Here is a 20,397-nt window from a genome sequence, read left to right as displayed (position 1 = left end):
CTAATCTATCACAGCCCCTAGCACAAAACTCCCAAGTGCACAGCAGTGCGTAGCGTGGGTGCTGTGTGACCGTGGACCAGTTGAGCAGTCTGTCTGTTCTGCTGTGGGGCAGGCTGGGGTCTGGTCTGAGTGCTTGGTGTCCTGTGAGGAGCCATTGTGCTCAGTCTGCTAGGATTGCACGGATAGTCTCTCTTGTTTAGCAGGGGCATTGGGCACATATGTGTGCTAAATGATGAACTCATAGTTTTAAAAGAAAAACAACCGAGCCTATGAGGGATTTACTTTTTGCTTATCTGACATATTATTTACATAGAAACATCATAGCTCGGGTATTATATTAACAACTGACTTTACTAAGAGTGCAAATTGGCCTTGGTGTGTCTGAAGTAAAGCTCTTATTGTTGAATCTAAATGCTTCCAGTTTGGCCTTTAACGTTCCCCGAAAGGAATGGAGTGGACCAGTTTTCTTTGTGGGAAGCACATCCCTTTTTCAGCTGTTGGCGTGAGAGCCCTTCTTCCCCTTGAAGCTCTCTGTGGCCCCAGCCGTCCCTTACCAACCAGCTCCCCACATCCTCCCCGGTCTGAGGTAATTAGAGCTTTCCCTGCTTTGCTGATTTGTTGGCCCACAATTATGATTTATAAATAACCCACAAACCAGAATAGCAGACAGTTTGAACTTCTGCTTTGGTCTGTTCTGAATGGTAACAAGCAAGAATAGCAGACAGTTTGAACTTCTGCTTTGGTCTATTCTGAATGGTAACGCTAAAACATGATCGGGATGTAGGCGTGGGCCTGGATAGATGCAGAAGCTGTAAGAGGAAGCAGGGAGTTTGTTCTGGTGCTCAGCTGAGCCTCTCCTTCTCTTGCTTAGGTGTGGATGACACTAGGCCCCGGAGCCGGCAGGTGCTGGCTGTCCTCTCAAAGCATGAGGGCCACCGGATGCTCCCTTCACTAATGGGGATGCTAAATGCCAGAAAAGCCAAGCTCCAGTTCACCCCTCTAAGTAAATGTCGTTGTGTAGACGTAAGATATACTCTAAAGGAATAAGCACATTCATTATCTCACAGTCACTCATGTTTTTTTGTTCGTTCTATGACAAAATTCTGCTCACCAAGTCCATCTTAATGCTTATTGTGTTGTTTAGTTTTGGAAGCATTTATATTTCCCAGAGCCTAAGAACAATGGTAAGGAAGGTATAAATAGAGAATTTCACTTATTCTTTTACTGACTTGATCTTTCCAGTTGATATTTACTTTTTGAGGATAATCCTGGCCCTAGAGTTGGGGTTAAAGTGCCTGCAAAGCAAGCTCAAGGCCCAACAGAACTGATCTTAGTTGGATTGGGTGCCATAGCTCACACTATGTTCCCCCTTACTCAGGAGGCTGAAATTGGAAGATTACAGTTTGAGGCAAAGCGTTAGTAAGACCCCATCTTAATCAATAAGCCAGGTGAGGTGGGGCTCATCTTCTTCCCAGCTAAACAGGAAATGTAAATAAAATGATGGTGGCCCAAGATGGCCCACACATAACCGTGAGACCCTGTCTCAAGAAATAAAGCAAAAAGGGCTAGGGTATGGCTAGGCTAAAGCACCTGCCTGGCAAGCACAAGGCCTCAGGACCAGAAAACGCTCCTTACCATCCTCCTCTTAGCTCCATCCTTTCCCTGGTCATTTTAAAGCAAACTCACCCTTCTTTCCTATATACCAAGAGCAGGTGGCCTTCCCTCCTTGCAGAACAAAGGGTTATGTCCTGTGCTTCCTCCTGGGACTCACAGGCCTGAGGAAGCAAAGGTGCAGCACCCCAGGGCTGACGCAGAACTGTTTCTGCAGGCTTTGTACCCATCTGCTCCCTGGGGCTGTCTCAGATTGGCCGCATGAACCTGGGGACAGATGCCAGCACCTTCAAGTTTTACACCATGTGTGGCCTCCAGGAGGGCTTTGAGCCTTTTGCCGTCAACATGAACCGGGATGTGGCGATGTGGTTCAGCAAGCGCCTTCCCACGTTCGTCAATGTACCGAAGGACCACCCGCACATAGAGGTAATGGTGCGCACCGTGGGTGGTCCTGGCGGGCGGGCAGGCCCTGCTCCCATGAGTCCTCCTGTCAGCATACCCACGCCTCTGCCCTGGCTTCCTCCCGGCCTCCCCCGCCTGTCCTCAGAGCCACAGGACAGGCACCTTACTTATTCCCGCTCAGCAGTGGGAGATACAGTATCCTGCACACATGGCCCTGCAAACTGGTTCCCAGTGAGGACCACTGCGTTTTCTCCAGGGTGCCAGAAACACACACTGTAACTCTGTCTACTCAGGAGCTAGGATCTGAAGGTTGCATTCAAAGCCAGCTGGGCAGAAAAGTCTATGTGACTCCAATTAATTAGCAAAATGCCAGACTGGAGTTTCAGCACAAGTAATAGCGTACCGGCCATAAGCAAGCAAACTTGAGCAAGAGCATGAGGCCCTGAGTTCAAGCCCTGGTGCCAGAATGTGGGGTCCAGAATGAATGTTACTGATTACTCGTAACTTGATTCCTTCAGGCCGTTTGATTTCAGCAGTGCTGTTTGTGAGACTGTGAGCTGGGTGTGATGGTGGATTGTGATGCTTCTCTTTTTAGGAGTAGATGAATGAAATGCACTGGCCTCTGGTTCAGTGTCTGCTTGCCTCTGTTGTTCCTGTGCCCACCATAGTTTTTCTTATGATAGGTGTGGGGAGAAGGGTGAGGAGGGACAGACAGACAGAAAGATCAATGGCCTTATCACTTGTTTCATCGTACGCTAACTTCCCTTAACTCAGCTCTGAGTTTAGTATGCAGCTGCTCTTCATAGCCCACTGTCCCTCGCAGGTTCACATCATGGGCCTTCAGGTTCTGGTCGCTTGCTGGCCATGACTTTAGAAAGGTGTCTGTCGCTGTTTGGGAAGTTTGGATGCCCTTTGACACCTCTGCTTAGAAAAACACACAGCCATGTGAGCTCATCTATAGACCTAGGATTGGAACTGCTGTCTAAAGAGCAGGAACAAGGCTGCGATTTTAAGAAAGTCATTCTTATGGTGAACATCAATTTACCTACCTTGCCACCAGGCTTCACAGCCCTGGGCGCCCTCCAGGTGTTTGGACAGGCTGAAGGGGGCCAAGGACTGAGGTGGGAACTGGTAGCCTCCACAGGAACGCCTGTCTTTGTTGAGCCTTGGGTTTTCTGGTACGTGTCCTTTAGATGTTACCATGCCAGTGACAAAGGACACCTGCAGAAAGGCGTTCTTCTCAGCTCTGTGCCCAGTGACCTAACAGGTCAGCCTTTCTGTACACCATGTTCTAGCATCTGATCCCACATCCCTCTCTGACATTTATTCTCCACTCTTGGCCTTGAAGAAAACTCACTGGGAACACTTTAAATCTCCTATCTGTCCAGCCAGGAGCAGATCTGTTGTTTCTTATAGGACGGGGACCAAGTAATGATGAGAATCGTAGCTTAGTTATCACCAGTGACAGGTTCTAGTCTATAGAACGTCTTGCTAAATGTTATTCTTGGTTGGATGGAGGCTGGAGGCAGGGAGGAGATGGTCAGCTCCTGTTGCACATCAGCGTAAGAGTGTGTGATGGTGTTCCCAGGTCGTGAGGATTGATAGCACCATGGACAGCCCTCCATGTCTCAAGGTGACCCACAAGACATTCGGCACTCAGAACAGCAATGCCAACATGATCTACTGCCGCCTGAGCATGCCTGTTGAGTGCCACTCCTTCAGCCACAGCTCCTGTCTGGACAGCGATGTTTTCCAGAAAAGGTGAGGGGAGACCTCCAGCTTCAGGTGCTCATCATGTCTGCTCTGAAGTAGCCCAGCACAAGATCTCAGTGGGTAGAGCTCTCTCTGCATGCAGTCAGGTACCGTCATGAAGATGAATGCGTACATAGACACACACAGGGTCAATCATGCTAAACGGAGTCAGAGCTGGTAAAGATGTTTTTGCACTTCTTGAGTCCTCAGAGGCCAAGTGTTCTTACTGCCAACGAGTCTGGGAGCTTGGGACATGCCTGGGACTTACTTAACCTTGCAGCTGCATGACCTGGAATTCCATGACTTCTTCCTTCCCGTTAAGGAATAGATTGCTTGCCGTCTATCTTTCCTTTGATGTCTATGTTTAATCACTGATAGGTGTGTGCTAGCTGGGGCTGTCTTGTGCAGATGTTCTATGGCATTTTGCTATCGACCAAGCTTTTAAATAAGCACACACAGCTGGCTGAGGGAGCAGGATTGATCCATTCAAAGGCACCTGTGCATATGGTACTGCCCCCCCCCTCCAGCCACCCAGCTTCAACCTAGCATCTGTGTGGAGGGACCACGTTGGGGTTGGAGTCCTGCCTGTGCGGCTTGCATATGAACATTTGCAAGACCAGTGGCCGTGACTCTGGTATCAAGAACAGCCAAATTCCTGTTTACCCTGATGGTTAAAGGTGGATCAATAGCCTGTCAGAACTGTGGGGTTCTCTGCACAGCCAGATAACTAAAGTATGGATTTTTTCTTCCTCCAGGAAACAGATGCATGAAATACTCTCTCCTACAACAACAGTAAGTAAATATGCCCAGTTATGCTTTTAATTATTTGACCATTGCTATGCCTTGTAATAAGCCCCGTACAGCAAAGATTTGTCTAGAGATCTTCTTCAATTGCCAATTACTCTGTCTTTTAATATCTATGTGCTTGAGAACACCTCTGCAGCATTTCTCAGGTGAAGAACAGGATAGTCCCTCAGTGCAAAGCAGACACCCCCTGGAGCTCCTAACTGGGTACGGTTGTGCCCTAGGGCCCTTTGCCAGCGGGGACTCCACACTGCCTTTCCTGTGGAGGGAGCGTCGTCGGAGGCCACAGTGAAGTCCTTCTGTCTGCTCTTCTGTGGCAGCTTCTACAGCACACTCCCCACACCTCTGCTGAGTGCCGGGAGGAGAAGCAGGGAGCCGGCCCCGACAGCGGGGCCTTTAGCCCCTTCCCATAGCCAGACAGTCGTCAGAGGCAGCGCTGCTGAGTTCTTCCTTTCTCCCACACTTCCTTCACACCTAGAAAAAATGCCTGCCGTACTTTTTATAAAGTCATTTGAAGTCCTCGGTTGGTAGGCTAAGTGTCATCAAGAATAAGGTTCTTGCTGTAGATAATTACACCCTGGCTGTGTAAAGACACAGTACCTGGCGTAGTGTGGCACTTTCCCATAGAATCTCTACTGCAGTCACTTCAGACTAGTTTAATTGGTGCCCTATGCACCGGTGGTACTGTGCTTGTCCAAGGCCGCACAATGAGTAGCTGACAGCACCAAGATTCAAGCCTAGGCTGTGTATATATAGTCAGTCATGGGGCTTGAACTCTGGGCCCAGGCGCTGTCCCTCAGCTCAAGGCTAGAGCTCTACCATGTGAGCCACAGCGCCACTGCCATAAGCCTAGGCTTTTTGACCGACCCCCTTTTCTTCCCAGCCTAGAAAGACTGCAAATGAGTCTCTTTATTAAACACCAGTCTTTTTGGCATCATAGGAAATTACTCCATAGTCACCTTGCTCATGATAAAGGAAATGGCTAAGTGGCCGCCTTCCTCGGCTCTGCGGCTCTTCCTGTAATGCGGTATATGCTTCATGACTCGTAGGACACCCTTGCTGACAACTGCTGTTCTTTCTTGGCCCCTGAAGCAGGTCTGGCCAGAGCCTGGGCCTCTTCTTCTGCAGCCTCTTTCCAGAGTTTCCAGAAATAAATACAAAACTCTTGGCCTCCCTAGGAAGTAGAAAGTAACGGGAATGCTGTGGCCCGGGACTGCTCTCTGAGGCAGGTGCCCTGCCTGTGCTGAGGGTCAGGGCTGCCCTGGCCACTCTGAGCAGCTGCGTCCCCATCACCAGTGTCTCCTGGGCAATGAGAGATGAGCTGAAAGTTCTCTGCTTCTAGTGTAAGGCATAAAGTAGACACTAAGAGCCAATCTAGAGCCTAGCTGAGCTCTAGAGAGAGGCTTGGCTTCCTCCCAAGGCTAGAGCATAGCATCCCTCCGTGTGTCTGCGTGTGTGTGTGTGTGTGGTGTGTGTGTGGTGTGTTTGTGTATCTGTGTGTGTCTGGGTGTGTGTGTGTCTGTGTGTGTGGTGTGTGTGGTGTGTGTGTGTGGTGTGTGTGGTGTGTGTGTGTGTGTGTGTGGTGTGTGTGTGTGTGGTGTGTGTGTGTCTGTGTGTCTGTGTATGTGTGGTGTGTCTGTGTGTGTCTGTGTCTGTATGTGTCTGTGTGTGTCTGTGTGTGTCTGTGCATGTGTGTGTGTGTCTGTGTGTCTGTGTCTGTGTGTCTGTGTGTGTCTGTGTGCGCATGTGTGTGTGTCTGTGTGTGTGTGTGTCTGTCTGTGTGTGTGTGTGTCATTCTTCGTGGGAGGGCTATGCGTTACCTCCTCCTCTCGGTCTCTCCTCCGCTGACTGAGGCCACCCCCTCCCCTCTGTCCTCCACAGCAATGCCACTATGCCATCCGCATCTTTGCTGGGCAGGATCCTTCCTGTGTCTGGGTTGGATGGGTGACTCCAGACTATCATTTGTACAGTGAAAAGTTTGACCTGAATAAAAACTGCATGGTGACTGTAACCCTGGGAGATGAAAGAGGCCGGGTCCGAGAAAGGTAAGGGGGCTTGGCCTGCTCGCCCCAGCCGCCTCTGAGGGGACGCAGAGGCCTGCAGCCCTGGAGTAAGCGAGCAGAAGGGAGAGTGTGCTGTGGCATGGAGGAAAGTGGGAAAATGGGGGGAAGGGGGTACAATGTCATCACACGTATACATTACCCAGGGCTGGAAGCCAAAGAGAGACTACTGGCATCTGAGGCTTTATCTGAGTTTTCTTCACCATTACCAGGCAACTACAGCATCAGAATGATACAGGGCAATCCCTGGGTGCTCGAGAGAAGTCAGTTCAGAAAAAGGAGGAAGGAAGGGAGGGGTACATCACATGGTGGCTGACCAATTCGGGACTCTTCATCCTGAGAGCTGATGCGGCTGGAGATGAAGGAGGTGTAATCAATTCATGAAAAAATAACCACCAAGCAGGAATCAGCGCTCTTTACAGCACGCTTGCTTGGGTCCACCTCTTCCTCCCACTGTTGGCTGGCACTGCTGCTGGGGCCGGGCCAGGGTGCCCTAGCAGACCAGGCCTGTGGTCGCTGTGGTGCACACCTACTGAGGGGCAAGAGCATCTTCCCCTGTGCGGAGAGGTGGTCAGCCTTTCCCTGTCCCGTCAGTGCTTGTTAGGTAAGACTGGCACATCTAAGCCAAGTGGCCAGACACCACCAGGAGAGACCCAGCAGCAGGTAGTTAAGAGCACCGGCTCTGAAAACAACCTGGATGCTTACTCAGTCAAAACCTCGATCCCAGTGTTTCCCAGCAGTGAACTTGAGCCAGTCAGCTAACCATATTGAGCCTTGCTTTCCTCACCTACAAGATGAGAAGAATGCTTCGAATCCCAGAATACTGTGAGAGTTAAGCACCTTGATTCATAGAAAACTGCTTATGAAGTACTGCTCCCCAGCACGCAACAAATTATTAGTTGTCACTATTACTTATTGAATGCCATTTTGTTGTGAAAGCCGGAATAGATATTATAAGCAATGTATGTTTTAAGCTGGAAAAACAAATTTTGTGAAAGCAATTGACCAGCTCAGCTTTTGTTCCTCAGCCATCCTCTTCCCCTGGCTTACTGCTCCTGCTAATGCTCTGCCACACCAAACGACTTGATCTGTCTGAACCTTACTGACCCTATTGATAGTGAAAATTAACTGGCATGTTAGCCCTTAGAGCAAGACCTAGTATATGGCAGGTGCTCAGTAATTCTTAGTTCTTTGTCCTACATAATGAGCAGTAACCACAGGATCGATCTTCAAATGTTTTAGGGTATATTTAATTTGGGCCCTTTAAACTATACCTGGAGCCTACTGCTGCACATTGCATGGCGTCAGTACTTATTAATCCAGTTCGGTAATTGAATCCCTGAACGCAGTAACGGCGTGGCTGCAGGTTGACACAGACGCCTCTCAGTGGCTCTCACCCTTTGGAAGACACAGTTTTTACTAGCCACTGCCTAAGGACATTCATACTGAGAGAGAGAAAAAATTATTACCCAAGAAGGGAAGGAAGGAAGGGAGGAGGGAGGTACACTCGGGGGAGTCAGAGGGAATCTGGGAGCCTCCGAAGGCAGTTCTGGGGCAGGGTCGACAGTCAGAGCCGTGAAGCAGCCATCAAGGTGTGTGGTTGCCTGGGCTCTGTCCACCTTGCAGTGCTGAACGCACACTACTGGCCTTCCCATGGCTGTGGTACGACCCGTAGCCCCACTGAGCTACGCGGCACTTACCCTAGTGTGTTAGAAGGGGCCCCTCAGACATCAATGATGGAGTCCTGTGGTGTCATTTCGAGGAACCAGATCCCTCAGGTGCGTACCAGGATGAGCTTAGGAGGCAGATGCCCACTGTGAGGGCCTCTGGAACTTTCCCTGGCCCTGGCACATCCCCCAAAGCTCACGCTGGTGGAAAACTTTCCCTGCAGTTAGAGCAGAGCTGCTGGGATGGATCTCCATGGTGGAGTACTTGCCTACCACGTGCAGGGCCGTGGGTTTAATCCCCAGCACCACCTGCCCTGCGACAGGAATTAGGCTTTAGAGCCTTAAAAGCTTTGTGACTGCTGCTGTTTCCTTTTTAAATGTCAAATCCTGGCGTGGAATCTTACAATCTGAGAGGAGGCAGATAGCCGGTGAGACAGAACCCTGCCCAGACCTCCAGGAAGCCCCGAGGGCTGAGGGGAGCAGATGGGGATGGTGGGAGGCCATCAGAGACAAACGACCCATTTCGCAGAGCCCGGGCGGCCATCCCAACAAAGGGGCTTTCAGAAACTGTAGCCTCTTGTCCTTGGTGCCTGACTGGAACTCAGAGCCGGGTTGTTTCTGCCTTCCATACCAAGTCTCTATTTAAGCTGCCTAAGTTGATCGCTACCTCTGTGCCTTGAATCCCACCCTGGAGTGGAATTGCTGCCATCCTCATTACCGTGTCATGAAGGTGAATTCACGGTGAAACCGTCATGTGCTCACTGTGGTCCTAAGGAGGTGGTCTACTAGATCATCATCTCTCCAAACAGAGCAATTCAGGCCTAAATGAATTAGTTTGCAGCTGAATGAATTCATTTAAGAAAAAAAAATGGGTGGGGCTGATTGTGAAGCTTCCCAGGATGGTCTGTCAGGTTTTACTCCTGAGTCTCGCTCACAAAATACTAGACCAGATTCTGACACTTTTCCTTCCCCGTCCCCTCTCTCTTTCTGATACCTAGTGTGAAACGCAGCAACTGCTACATGGTCTGGGGCGGGGACGTAGTAGCCAGCTCCCAGAGATCCACTCGGAGCAATGTGGACCTGGAGATCAGCTGCCTTGTGGACCTGGCAGTGGGCATGCTGTCCTTCTCGGCTAACGGAAAGGAGCTCAGCACCTGCTACCAGGTGAGGGACGGGAGCCTGGGGCCCTGGCATCTCAGACCCGGGCTGGGGGTGGTGTTGCTCATTCCTGCTTGTGTTCAGCACACACACACACACACACACACACACACACACACACACACAGTGTGAATCAGTTAGGGCCACAAGTAAACAAGAACACAGTGACTGATTTGTACTGAGGGAAAGCATTTATTTGTTGACCAGATATGCTGGCCATCCTGCTAGAGGAAGAGAAGAATTTTCTTTCGTATGAGCTCCAAGACTATGAATTTAATCCATCAGTATTTCTGTGAAGGCTTTGCTTCCTGATGCAAGATGCAAACAGAAAAGCTTCTTGCTTTAGGAAATGTAGATCCTTGAAGTAGAAACCAAAAGAAATGGACTGATCATGTAGTCCCTCTGCAAAAGGTTGTTAATAACCCCCCAGTGTGTCCTAGGACTTGAACTCGGGGCCTGGGCACTGTCCCTGAGCCTCTTTGCACTGTACCACTTGAGCCACAGCACCACTTCTGGATTTTTCTGAGTCGTTGATTGCAGATAAGAGTCTGATGTACTTTCCTGCCTGGGCTGGCTTCAAGCCATGATCCTCAGATCTCAGCCTCCTGAGTGGCTAGGATGACAGGTATGAGCCACCAGCCCCACGATCTTCTTACGTGACCTCTTAAAATGTATTTATATAAATTTGTTTTCCTATTTCGTGGGCCATGAACTTCCACAGAACTGCTCAGGGAACCTTCGGTGATGCTCATGTACACCTCCCTGTTGTAAACACAAAAGCTCTTGTCTCCTCGTCAGGGGGAGCCAGGTGGGCTTGGGAACACGTCGCACTGAATGCTTAGAACATGAAAACCTCTGAAAAATACCTCAGAAAGAATCCAATGTGGCCAAACACGTTTCCAGTTATTTGACCAAGACAGTGTTTTGTTAACCTTAACAATAAAGAAATAGTGTCTGAGCCTGGAACTCCACAGAGCCCACCATGGGAAATGCCACCTTAAGGAGTTAAACTCTCATGCTAAATATTCTTGACACTTTGGAGCGAAGTCAGTGTTAAGAAAAGGAAGTGTGTTCCCTTCAAGAGCAGCTGTAAAACTGTTGATCAGGGAGAGACTTTCCAGTGTTCTGGGTGGAGGTGGCCCTGAGGCCTTGTGCCGATGGGCAATGCGATGCATCGGTGGGCAGACAGCATGGGGCTCTGTGGGTGGGGAGAGGGAGCTGCTGCGGGTTTCTGAGCAGGAGAGCGACGAGAGGAGCCATGAAGGAAGCCAGCATCTTCCAGGGTCATCCGTTTAGACAACGGATACTATCCCGAGTCAAAGCCCTGATTCGTCAGCTTGCTGTAGGCCACAGCTTTGGAACTGAAGAGCGTCTTGGCAGCCGCTTTGTAGGCTGGTGTTGGAGAAGTGGGGACCAGACGGAGACCGGCTGGAGGGACCGCCCTCCCCAGGGCCCGGAGCCAGCCTCTGCTGCTGTGCCGCGCTGCGCGCGCAGCGCTGCTTCTCTGTGGTAGAGAAGAGACTGTTGTCACTGCACATGGCTAGTCCAGCCCAACTGCCCGTGGTCAGCAAAGGACGCCCGCGAGGCCGGCGTTGAGGAAGGAAGTACCGTATTGTCACAATTCTGCCTTCCCAAGGCCTCTTGGAAAATGTCTTCTGTACATCCACTTCTGTCCTTCAGAATCCATTGGCTTTTCCCATTCACGTTTGACACGAGTTGAGCGGAAAGGGTCCTCCCTGAGCTGCGGTGAACTCCAGCACTAATAACGTGGAAGGCTGGCTGGACGTTGGTGATCTACAAACATTCGTGAAATAAAAATACAGACAAAACCAGACATGGCCTTCGCAGCAGCAGCAGCAGCTTGCCTGCTCCAGGAAGAGCTCAGAGCGCCGGGGTTGAGCTTGGGGTGCAAGAGGGGGTGCTGTGCAGCTTCCCCCCCTGCCCAGTACTCCCCCCCACTGCCCAGTACTCCCCCCTTGCCCAGTACTCCCACCAGCCCAGTACTCCCCCCCTGCCCAGTACTCCCCCCCTGTCCAGTACTCCCCCCCACCCAGTACTCCCCCCCAGCCCAGTACTCCCCCCCGCCCTCCCTGCCCAGTACTCCCCCCTGCCCAGTACTCCCCCCCCAGCCCAGTACTCCCCCCCTGCCCAGTACTCCCCCCTGCCCAGTACTCCCCCCTGCCCAGTACTCCCCCCCTGCCCAGTACTCCCCCCTGCCCAGTACTCCCCCCCTCGCCCAGTACTTCCCCCCACCCAGTACTCCTCCCCCCGCCCAGTACTTCCCTCCCTCCCCCCCACAGTACTTCCTGGGGAACTGCCGCTTCCCCATTCCACCCAGGATCTCACCCTTCCTGCTCCATGCTGTAAACCCTGCAGCACGTGCCTGGCCCTGCCTTCATCCTGAGCAGGCCTGCGGGGGGCTGTGGAAGGGTCCAGCTTTCTCCAGGGCCCTGGGGAGGCCCGCCACCAGCCAGCATCTTCTCATCCCCCGAGTGAGCAGGGCCCTGCCCGTGGGGTCGTTGTAATTCTGCCGCTGTAGCTATTTTCATCTTTCAATTATCTCAAGAGGAACAGGCCAGCAATATTTATATACTGGCTTTCAATTCAGAAAGGACCAGTGACCAAAATAATGAGAGAAGGATTCTCTCAGACAGCGTTTCTCGACGTTCCATTAAATAGTGCCGCGCAATTTGCAAAGCTTTCTCTATCCACTTAAAGCAATCAGGAGAGAAATGAGAACGAAAATGTGCGTTCAGGAGGTGTTCCTGCGAGCGCATCAGGCTGGTGCAGGGCTCCGAGGACAGGACCTGCTGGGAGAGTCAGAGCCACGGGAGACGTTGGCTTCGCGTCTGGCCAGTTCCTGTGTCCTGACCTTCACACATGATTAGAAACAGAATGCCCATTATTATAAGGACAAAACAGATCAGCCGGTAAAGAAAGGAGCCTTCGCGGCAACGGGAACAACTCTATGCAAGCCCTGGCCGCTCTGCGTCCAGGCTTCCTGCTCACTGCATCAGAATAGAAGCTGCTGGTCCAGAGGGTGAGCTCTGAGGGCACAGACCAGCCCCTGCCCAGTGCTCACTGAGTGCTGCTGTCAGACGAGCTGACGTGGCCGGGGAACACCAGCATTTCCTGACAACCTGCTTCAAGGTGACCGGCTTCACGCCACCTTCGTTGACGTCACAGGTCTGCAGGCTTGACTGACTGAGCACGCCGCTCCTCTTTAGGCCCAACGTCAATGTGTCTTCTGGGCAAGCCGTCACCCGCTCGGGAGGCTCCAGCTTGTTCAGCTCATTGCTGGTGCCCAGTCCTTCACGTGGCAGATCTGTTGCTCTGCTGACCACAAGCTGGAGCCCGCTCTGTGCCTGGCAGGTACCCATGTGTCCTTCCATGTGGCCTCTCCATCCTCAACGCCGACAAGACCCAGCCAGCGCCTCCATGCTGCGTGCCCTCCCTCCTACCCCCAGCCCCTCCATGCTGCGTGCCTTCCCTCCACCCCCAGCCCCTCCATGCTGCGTGCCCTCCCTCCCACCCCCAGCCCCTCCATGCTGCGTGCCCTCCCTCCCACCTCCAGCCCCTCCATGCTGCGTGCCCTCCACCCCCAGCCCCTCCATGCTGCGTGCCCTCCACCCCCAGCGCCTCCATGCTGCGTGCCCTCCACCCCCAGCCCCTCCATGCTGCGTGCCCTCCACCCCCAGCGCCTCCATGCTGCGTGCCCTCCACCCCCAGCCCCTCCATGCTGCGTGCCCTCCACCCCCAGCCCCTCCATGCTGCGTGCCCTCCCTCCACCCCCAGCCCCTCCATGCTGCGTGCCCTCCCTCCACCCCCAGCCCCTCCATGCTGCGTGCCCTCCCTCCACCCCCAGCCCCTCCATGCTGCGTGCCCTCCCTCCCACCCCCAGCGCCTCCATGCTGCGTGCCCTCCACCCCCAGCACCTCCATGCTGCGTGCCCTCCCTCCCACCCCCAGCACCTCCATGCTGCGTGCCCTCCACCCCCAACCCCTCCATGCTGCGTGCCCTCCACCCCCAGCCCCTCCATGCTGCGTGCCCTCCACCCCCAGCGCCTCCATGCTGTGTGCCCTCCACCCCCAGCACCTCCATGCTACGTGCCCTCCCTCCCACCCCCAGCACCTCCATGCTGCGTGCCCTCCCTCCCACCCCCAGCACCTCCATGCTGCGTGCCCTCCCTTCCACCCCCAGCAATCAAGATAAAACTGACTGCAAGGACCACGCCGCCATCTCTCCCGATCTTGAGCGCAACTGGTCGTTGACATTGGCAGAATCCCTTTGCCACATAAAATAGGGACAAAACAAGTTCTTGAGAGCCTTCTGGAATTCTGCTTACTTTTTCCTCAGCCACACTGAGGAGCCCATGTGTGTAGGGTTTTTTTTTTTTCTTCTTATTTCAGTGATTGGCAAGAAGTGCCCAGGGCGAGGTCTGCGTGGACCACAAGCCTGCCCCAAAGCACCTCCTGTCCATGGGGTGGAGCGTGGCCCTGTGGAGCCTTCTGCGGCCTCTGCAGGAGCATAGGAGGCTTTTCTGGTGACGGCTCCCTTAACCCATATGATTCAGGTCTTTGCACGGATGAATGCTCTGTGTCACCCCTTCGACAGGTTTCCTGCTGGTTGAGATGAGCTGTTCTCAGGCTTCAGATCTGCTTGCTAAAGGCTACGCCACTGGGAGTGCCAAGTTCTTGTGGCACATATTAGATGGGAGAAGTCTGGGGCGCTCTGGGACAGGTCTGCCCTAGGGCCCACGTCAGAACTTGGTATTAGTGTCTCACTGCTGTGAGCCCAGGATCTGACACAAAGAGGAGACGCGATGGTTCTAAAAGACTTGTTGAATGTTCTCTACGTAGCCAGGTACATTAGCACTGCACCTTCACATTTTGGCTTTATGCGCCTCAATGCTTAGGAATCTTTGGATTCTAAAACATTGATGTAAACCACATATTTATATCTAAACTATGGGTCTGCTGACCTGAATGGCACTGTGTTGGGCCCAAGTTCAGGAATTAGCCAGTGGTATGTTTCATCATGAGAAAAACGAAAGCCTGATTCATCATAACCTTGCAGGTGACAGCAGCAACAACAAAAAAAGCTTTAATGCCAGGTACAGTAGTTCACACCTATAATCCCAGCTACGTGAGAGGCGATGGGGTGAGAGGGGGGGAAACATGAGACTCTACCTAAAATACAGTCATCAAAAAGGACTTAAGACATGGTTCAAGTGGCAGAGTACCTACCTAACAGTCCTGAGGCCCCAGCAGTGCCAAAAAATAGAATAAAATATGTGATTTAATCAATCTTAAGTAAAAATACACTGGAGATTATTAAAAGGAGTTATTATTTAAAGGAAGCTTGTAGTAACTACTCTTGATAGAGAAAACACTGCTCGTGCTCCTTTGCCACGCTAAGAACCGCGTGGATAGCGGCCTGTGACGATGCAGCTCATTGGGCAGCTGTGGGCCAGGTTGGCTGGGCCTCGCGTCCCACACGGCCACAGTCCCGAGGTCAGCCAGACTGTCCGTCCTCCAGGCCAGGGCCGTGCTTTGTCTGTGGTCTTACACACTGCCGCCATGTGGCGCCTCCATCAGAGTGAATCGATGGTCCGTGTGGGTGAGCGTCGCTGCTCATTTCACCAATGACCACCTCCACATGCAGGATGCAGCCTGGAGACAGTGGTGACAAGCCCTGACCCTGTGCAGGGAAGTCCACAGGCGCTGCCTGGCCGTCCAGCCAAGTGCCGGGGGTCCTTGCGCCTGTCCCTGCGGCCACTTAGGAAGCCAGTGTCAGGAGACCTGGCTGCTCGTCCTGACTGTGGTACAGACACTGGCCTCCAGAGGGCGGCGGGGATGCCACCCAGCATGCTGCTGTCAGTGGGGCGTTCCCAGCTCAGGATGCCCAGAGTACGTTCCCAGCTCAGGATGCCCGGAGTGCGTTCCCAGCTCAGGATGCCCGGAGTGCGGACACCGACACGCCGCGGTGCCGCCTTCCAGGCCTCGAGGGCCCGCGTGATGGATGTCCTGCCACAGACGTGCGACGCCATTCAGGAGCAGCGGAAGCCCTTGCCTTTCGTAGTGAGTTAGTGACTCCGGGCCTGTGGCTGCTCTGTATACCAGAAAGAGTGCTTGCGCCAAGACCTGAGAGAGGATACGCAGGTAAAGATCTCAGCCAGAGAGACAGCACAGTACTGCAGGCAGGAAACAGTGACCAGAGCCACTAAGAGACACCAGGTCCAGGGATGTCTGAGCTGCAAGGAATGATCGGCCTCTAGCAATGCTTGTCCAGCAGAGCTCGGAGTGGTAGTGCTATCTGCCGCACCCAGTAGGTTGGTAAGCTGTGCCGTTTCCACACCGGCAAATCCCTCTCTGTGTTTTGGATTCCAGGTGGAGCCCAACACAAAAGTGTTTCCAGCCGTCTTCCTGCAGCCGACAAGCACTGCTTTGTTTCAGTTTGAACTTGGGAAGCTGAAGGTACTGTGTTTCCTGTCTGTCGTAACAGTCACGGAAGGGGGGGGGGGGTCACAGGCCGAGAAGGCCTCACGCTTCGGCCTCCCTGATTTGCTGGTGGGAGTCACATGACAGCCTGCCCTCTTTCTTATCCACCGTGCTCCGAGCTCACCTGTCGCAGAGCTGGGCTTTGGCTCAGTGGCAGGACGCTTGCCCAGCATGCACAAGGCCCAGGGTTCTACCCCCAGCATGGCAAAAACAACAGAATGAATTACTCATGGAACTCGTGGTGCCAGGTTCCAACCAATGCGGAGAAGCCCTGGGGCCCCTTAGAGATCTGTGTCTGGTGTTTGCATGGACCGTATTGGATACCACAGGGTAGCCCGGTAAATGAGCATCTCTGCATCGCCGGTGTCTTTCCCGATTCCTTTCCACCCCGCCCCAGAATGCCATGCCCTTGTCGGCAGCCATATTTAAGAGTGAGGAGAAGAGCCCCGTCCCGCAGTGCCCGCCGCGGCTGGACGTGCAGACCATGCAGCCTGTGCTCTGGAGCCGCATGCCCAGCAGCTTCCTGAAGGTGGAGACGGAGCGCGTGAGCGAGCGCCACGGCTGGGCCGTGCACTGCCTGGAGCCCCTGCAGATGATGGCGCTGTACATCCCCGAGGAGAACAGGTACCGGAGGGGACCCCAGGCCAGGAGGCCGTGGGGCTGGAGCCACGCGACCCCGAAGGGAACAGGGAGGCGCGTCCAGGGGGCCCTTGGAGGGTGGGCGGCCGCAGCAGGGGAGTGCAGCAGTGTCAGAGAACAGACCAGTCACATAAAGTCTCCCCGCGGCACAAGGAGCAGCAACAGTGTCCGGCTAAGCTGAGGCCGAAGCCCCCGGCCTGTACCCACACGCATGTGCCCTCAAGTCAGGAAAAACCCGAGCTGCGTCATGCTAACCGTTCTCAGTTTGGAACCAGGTGCAAAGTTTGTGTGTGGTAGCTTTGTTTTATGGTAGGATGATGGACTAACAGAGCGCCACACCCTCTGAGCTCAGTATGTCAGGAAATGGAGCACTGTCTCCAGCCTACAACACAGGCAGAGTAGTCAGTGCAAGGTGACTCATGTCCATAATCCCAACCACTCAAGAAACTGAGATTGGGAGGATCCGGCTTCAGCCAGCCAGGCTAAGCACTCGCGAGACCCTAGACCCTAGTTTAATAAAAAGGCTCAGGCCTGGCGGTGTACGCCTGTCATCCCAGCTGTCCAAGCCAGCCCTGGCAAAAAGTGAGACTTAGCTCACAGAATGCTAGATCACCCGCCTAGCGAGTGCAGAGCCCCGAGTTCAAACCCCAGTGCTGCCGGTAATAATAAAAGCAAGGTGTTTGAGTTTGTCTTGTATCTAATTTTTTTTTTTTGGTTGGGGGTTTTACAGTTTTCTCTTTCCTCTTCGGTAAACCAGTATCTCGAGGGTTTTCAGTCTTGGGAGAAGTTTGGGTTAGTGATGGTGAGCCGCAGTTAGAGTGTGTGTGAGAGGAGGGGGGCGGGGCCCCTCCCACACTGCCCTGCGCCCGTACTGAGCTCCCGCACTGGAGCCCCGGGTCCCCGGGGGGCCTCCTCCCCATGGCTGACCCCGCTCTCCCCAGGTGCGTGGACATCCTGTCCCCTGGGGGGGGGCCTCCTCCCCATGGCTGACCCCTCCCTCCCCAGGTGCGTGGACATCCTGGAGCTCTGCGAGCAGGAGGACCTGATGCAGTTCCACTACCACACGCTGAGGCTGTACAGCGCCGTGTGTGCCCTGGGGAACAGCCGGGTGGCCTGCGCGCTCTGCAGCCATGTGGACCTGCCCCAGCTCTTCTACGCCATCGACAGCAAGTACCTCCCCGGCCTGCTTCGGTCCGGTTTCTATGACCTGCTCATCAGCATCCACCTGGCCAATGCCAAGGAGAGGAAGCTGATGATGAAGAACGAGTACATCATCCCCATCACCCGCGCCACCAGGGACATCCGCCTTTACCCAGACCAGTCCAAGCGGCCCGGGCTGCCCGGGGTGGGGCTGCGGGCCTGCCTCAAGCCAGGCTGCATGTTCACCACCCCGAGCGCCGTGGCCACCAAGGAGGAGCCGCAGAAGCAGAGCCCCGAGATCCCCCTGGAGGTGCTCAAGACAAAGGCGCTGGGCATGCTGACGGAGGCCGTGCACAGCAGCGGGGCCCACATCCGAGACCCCGTGGGGGGCTCTGTGGAGTTCGAGTTCGTGCCGGTGCTGAAGCTCATTGGAACCCTGCTGATCATGGGCGTGTTTGATGACGACGACGTGCGCCGGATCCTCCTCCTGATCGACCCCTCTGTGTTTGGGGAGCGAGCAGGGGAGACGGAACAGGGCACGGAGAAGGAGGAGGCCACGCAGGTGGAGGAGAAGGCAGTGGAGGCTGGGGAAAAGGCCAGCAAGAAGGCTCCTGCCAGAGGCCTGCTGCAGACCCGGATGCCTGAGTCCGTCAAGCTGCAGGTAACCGGGCGGCCAAGCCGTCCCTGGGCAGGGGCCCCGGGAGGGGGAGGGAGGAACCGTGAGAGCAGGGAAGGGCCGCATCTGGCCCCGTCCTGCAGCTGAAGATACATCAGAGATGGCAGGGAGCTCACAGGAGACACAGCTGACAGCAGTGCATCCCCAGCCCGCCCGGCACAGCGTCCATGACGCTCTGGGGACACAGCATCCATGACGCTCCGGGTACACAGCTGCTACCTGTGGGCACCAAAAAAACCAGAAGGGAACAGAGTTGGACCGTCCTTCCCAGCCTGCGAGACTGGGTCAGCCATTCCTGCGGCTCTATCGCTGCGTCCTGCTGTTTACTGGTAGAGGAACTTGCCAAGTCAGACAATAAGCAGAATCTTAGCTTTATTAGTGGTTAACTGTGAGTCCTATTTATGACAAAATATAACATTTAAATATTTCCATAAAACAGCAACATAAAGCTTTTTGTCACAAGATGTATTCTAGTCAAGTAATCTGCATCCTGGTATCTACTGTCATGGGGTTTGTAGGTGGTCACTTAATCAGACCATTGGATTTTGAGGGGAAATATAACATTTTTACGTACAAAATCAGCATGTTATTAAGATACGCAAATGTGCTACTCTGCAGTAGAGCCAGGCCCCCTTGACCAACTCATGAAGTCCTGCCTTTTGCATAAGTGACATCTGGAACCTAGCACTGTTACTGCCAGTTGGGGTTAGGTAAACCCCAGTGTAGATACCAGTCAGCGATGGACAGCGCAGCTGGTGCAGTAACTGTCTTGCCCTGTGGAGGGCGCAGCACGGCTGATCACCAGCGATGAGGTCCCCGGCCGTGTCCCTGTGGCTTAGTGAGGAGCGTGCAGCTGGAGAGCAGCCTGACTTCAGAGTCCCGCTGGACCGTTACAATTCATCTCCCCCAACTTCTACCGTTGTTTAACCTGCTCTTACAGGGTGATAGGACATTATAATGGCTCCACTAGGACGCAGATGGTGACTAAAACCGTGCAGGTGAATGACAGCAAAATATGGGGCAGGGAGCCGGCCTCTCCACGTCTGTCCTCTGGGACTGTCAGAAGGGAGGCAGTGTGTACAGGAACTTGTATTGAGCTTCCTTACGAATGCTGTCTTCAGTGAGCTCGTTTTCCTCTTGGTCCCCTGGTCCTAACACTTGAAACAGCCGGTCCCTGAATCCCGGTAGGCTTGGATTCTAGTACGTGCTTCTCAGTTAGTTGAGTGTTCTAAGGGCCAGTCGCTGTTGCCATCTGCCTGCTGCCATCTTTGTCGGATGCCCCGAAGCACGGTTCTGACAGAATGTGTGCGCTCTCCTCTGTTGCAGCTGTGCAAGCTTCTCAGCTACCTCTGCGACTGTGAGCTGCAGCACCGAGTGGAAGCCATCGTGGCATTTGGGGACATCTACGTCTCCAAGCTGCAGGCAAATCAGAAGTTCCGCTACAACGAGCTCATGCAGGCGCTCAACATGTCTGCGGCCCTCACCGCCCGGAAGACCAGGGAGTTCCGCTCGCCCCCTCAGGAGCAGGTGAGGGCCGTTCCCACGCTCAAACCCACACGCGCCCCCTCAGGAGCAGGTGAGGGCCGTTCCCACGCTCAAACCCGCACGCGCCCCCTCAGGAGCAGGTGAGGAACGTTCCCACGCTCAAACCCGCACACGCGGCACCGAAGCCGTGGGGCCTCTCAGGCGGCCTCCGTGCCGGGGAGGATTCAGGTCCTGGCTCATCCTGCCAGTGACACGCGAAGAATGGCTCCCCGCTATCCTGGGCGCAGTTTCCAAACGCTACATACGGCCAGGATTCCTTTACTAATGAGCTGAAAGCCAGGCTACTGTTGGAGCCCGGCCGTCGCCCCCGCTAAGATGTGCGCTCAGCCTTTCCAGAAGTGGCCGCCTCTCTCGGCGATGCCCAGAGGGGTCCCGAGAGCTGGGGCGGCCTTGCGCATCACTCGACGGCCGTGGCTCACAGAGCCCCCATCCTCAAGCTGGAG

The 20,397-nt window shown here is 54.1% G+C and overlaps 1 protein-coding gene across 1 annotated transcript in view; it reads left to right on the top strand.

Annotated features, from left to right (window-relative positions):
• The window catches only part of Ryr3 (ryanodine receptor 3), a 348,483-nt gene that overhangs the window by 195,093 nt on the left and 132,993 nt on the right, over nt 1–20,397 (top strand). Inside the window, exons 28-36 of the mRNA XM_070005709.1 lie at nt 1,829–2,037; nt 3,602–3,774; nt 4,521–4,557; nt 6,451–6,614; nt 9,295–9,460; nt 15,844–15,930; nt 16,352–16,578; nt 17,599–18,394; nt 19,736–19,936. Coding sequence (XP_069861810.1) covers nt 1,829–2,037; nt 3,602–3,774; nt 4,521–4,557; nt 6,451–6,614; nt 9,295–9,460; nt 15,844–15,930; nt 16,352–16,578; nt 17,599–18,394; nt 19,736–19,936 — 2,060 coding nt within the window. The remainder of the gene's footprint in view (nt 1–1,828; nt 2,038–3,601; nt 3,775–4,520; nt 4,558–6,450; nt 6,615–9,294; nt 9,461–15,843; nt 15,931–16,351; nt 16,579–17,598; nt 18,395–19,735; nt 19,937–20,397) is intronic.

This window comes from Dipodomys merriami, unplaced genomic scaffold, assembly GCF_024711535.1.
Source record: "Dipodomys merriami isolate MVZ:Mamm:240054 unplaced genomic scaffold, mDipMer1.0.p SCAF_69, whole genome shotgun sequence".
In the NCBI taxonomy this organism is placed as follows: Eukaryota; Metazoa; Chordata; class Mammalia; order Rodentia; family Heteromyidae; genus Dipodomys; species Dipodomys merriami.
This window is presented reverse-complemented; position numbering and strand designations above follow the sequence as displayed.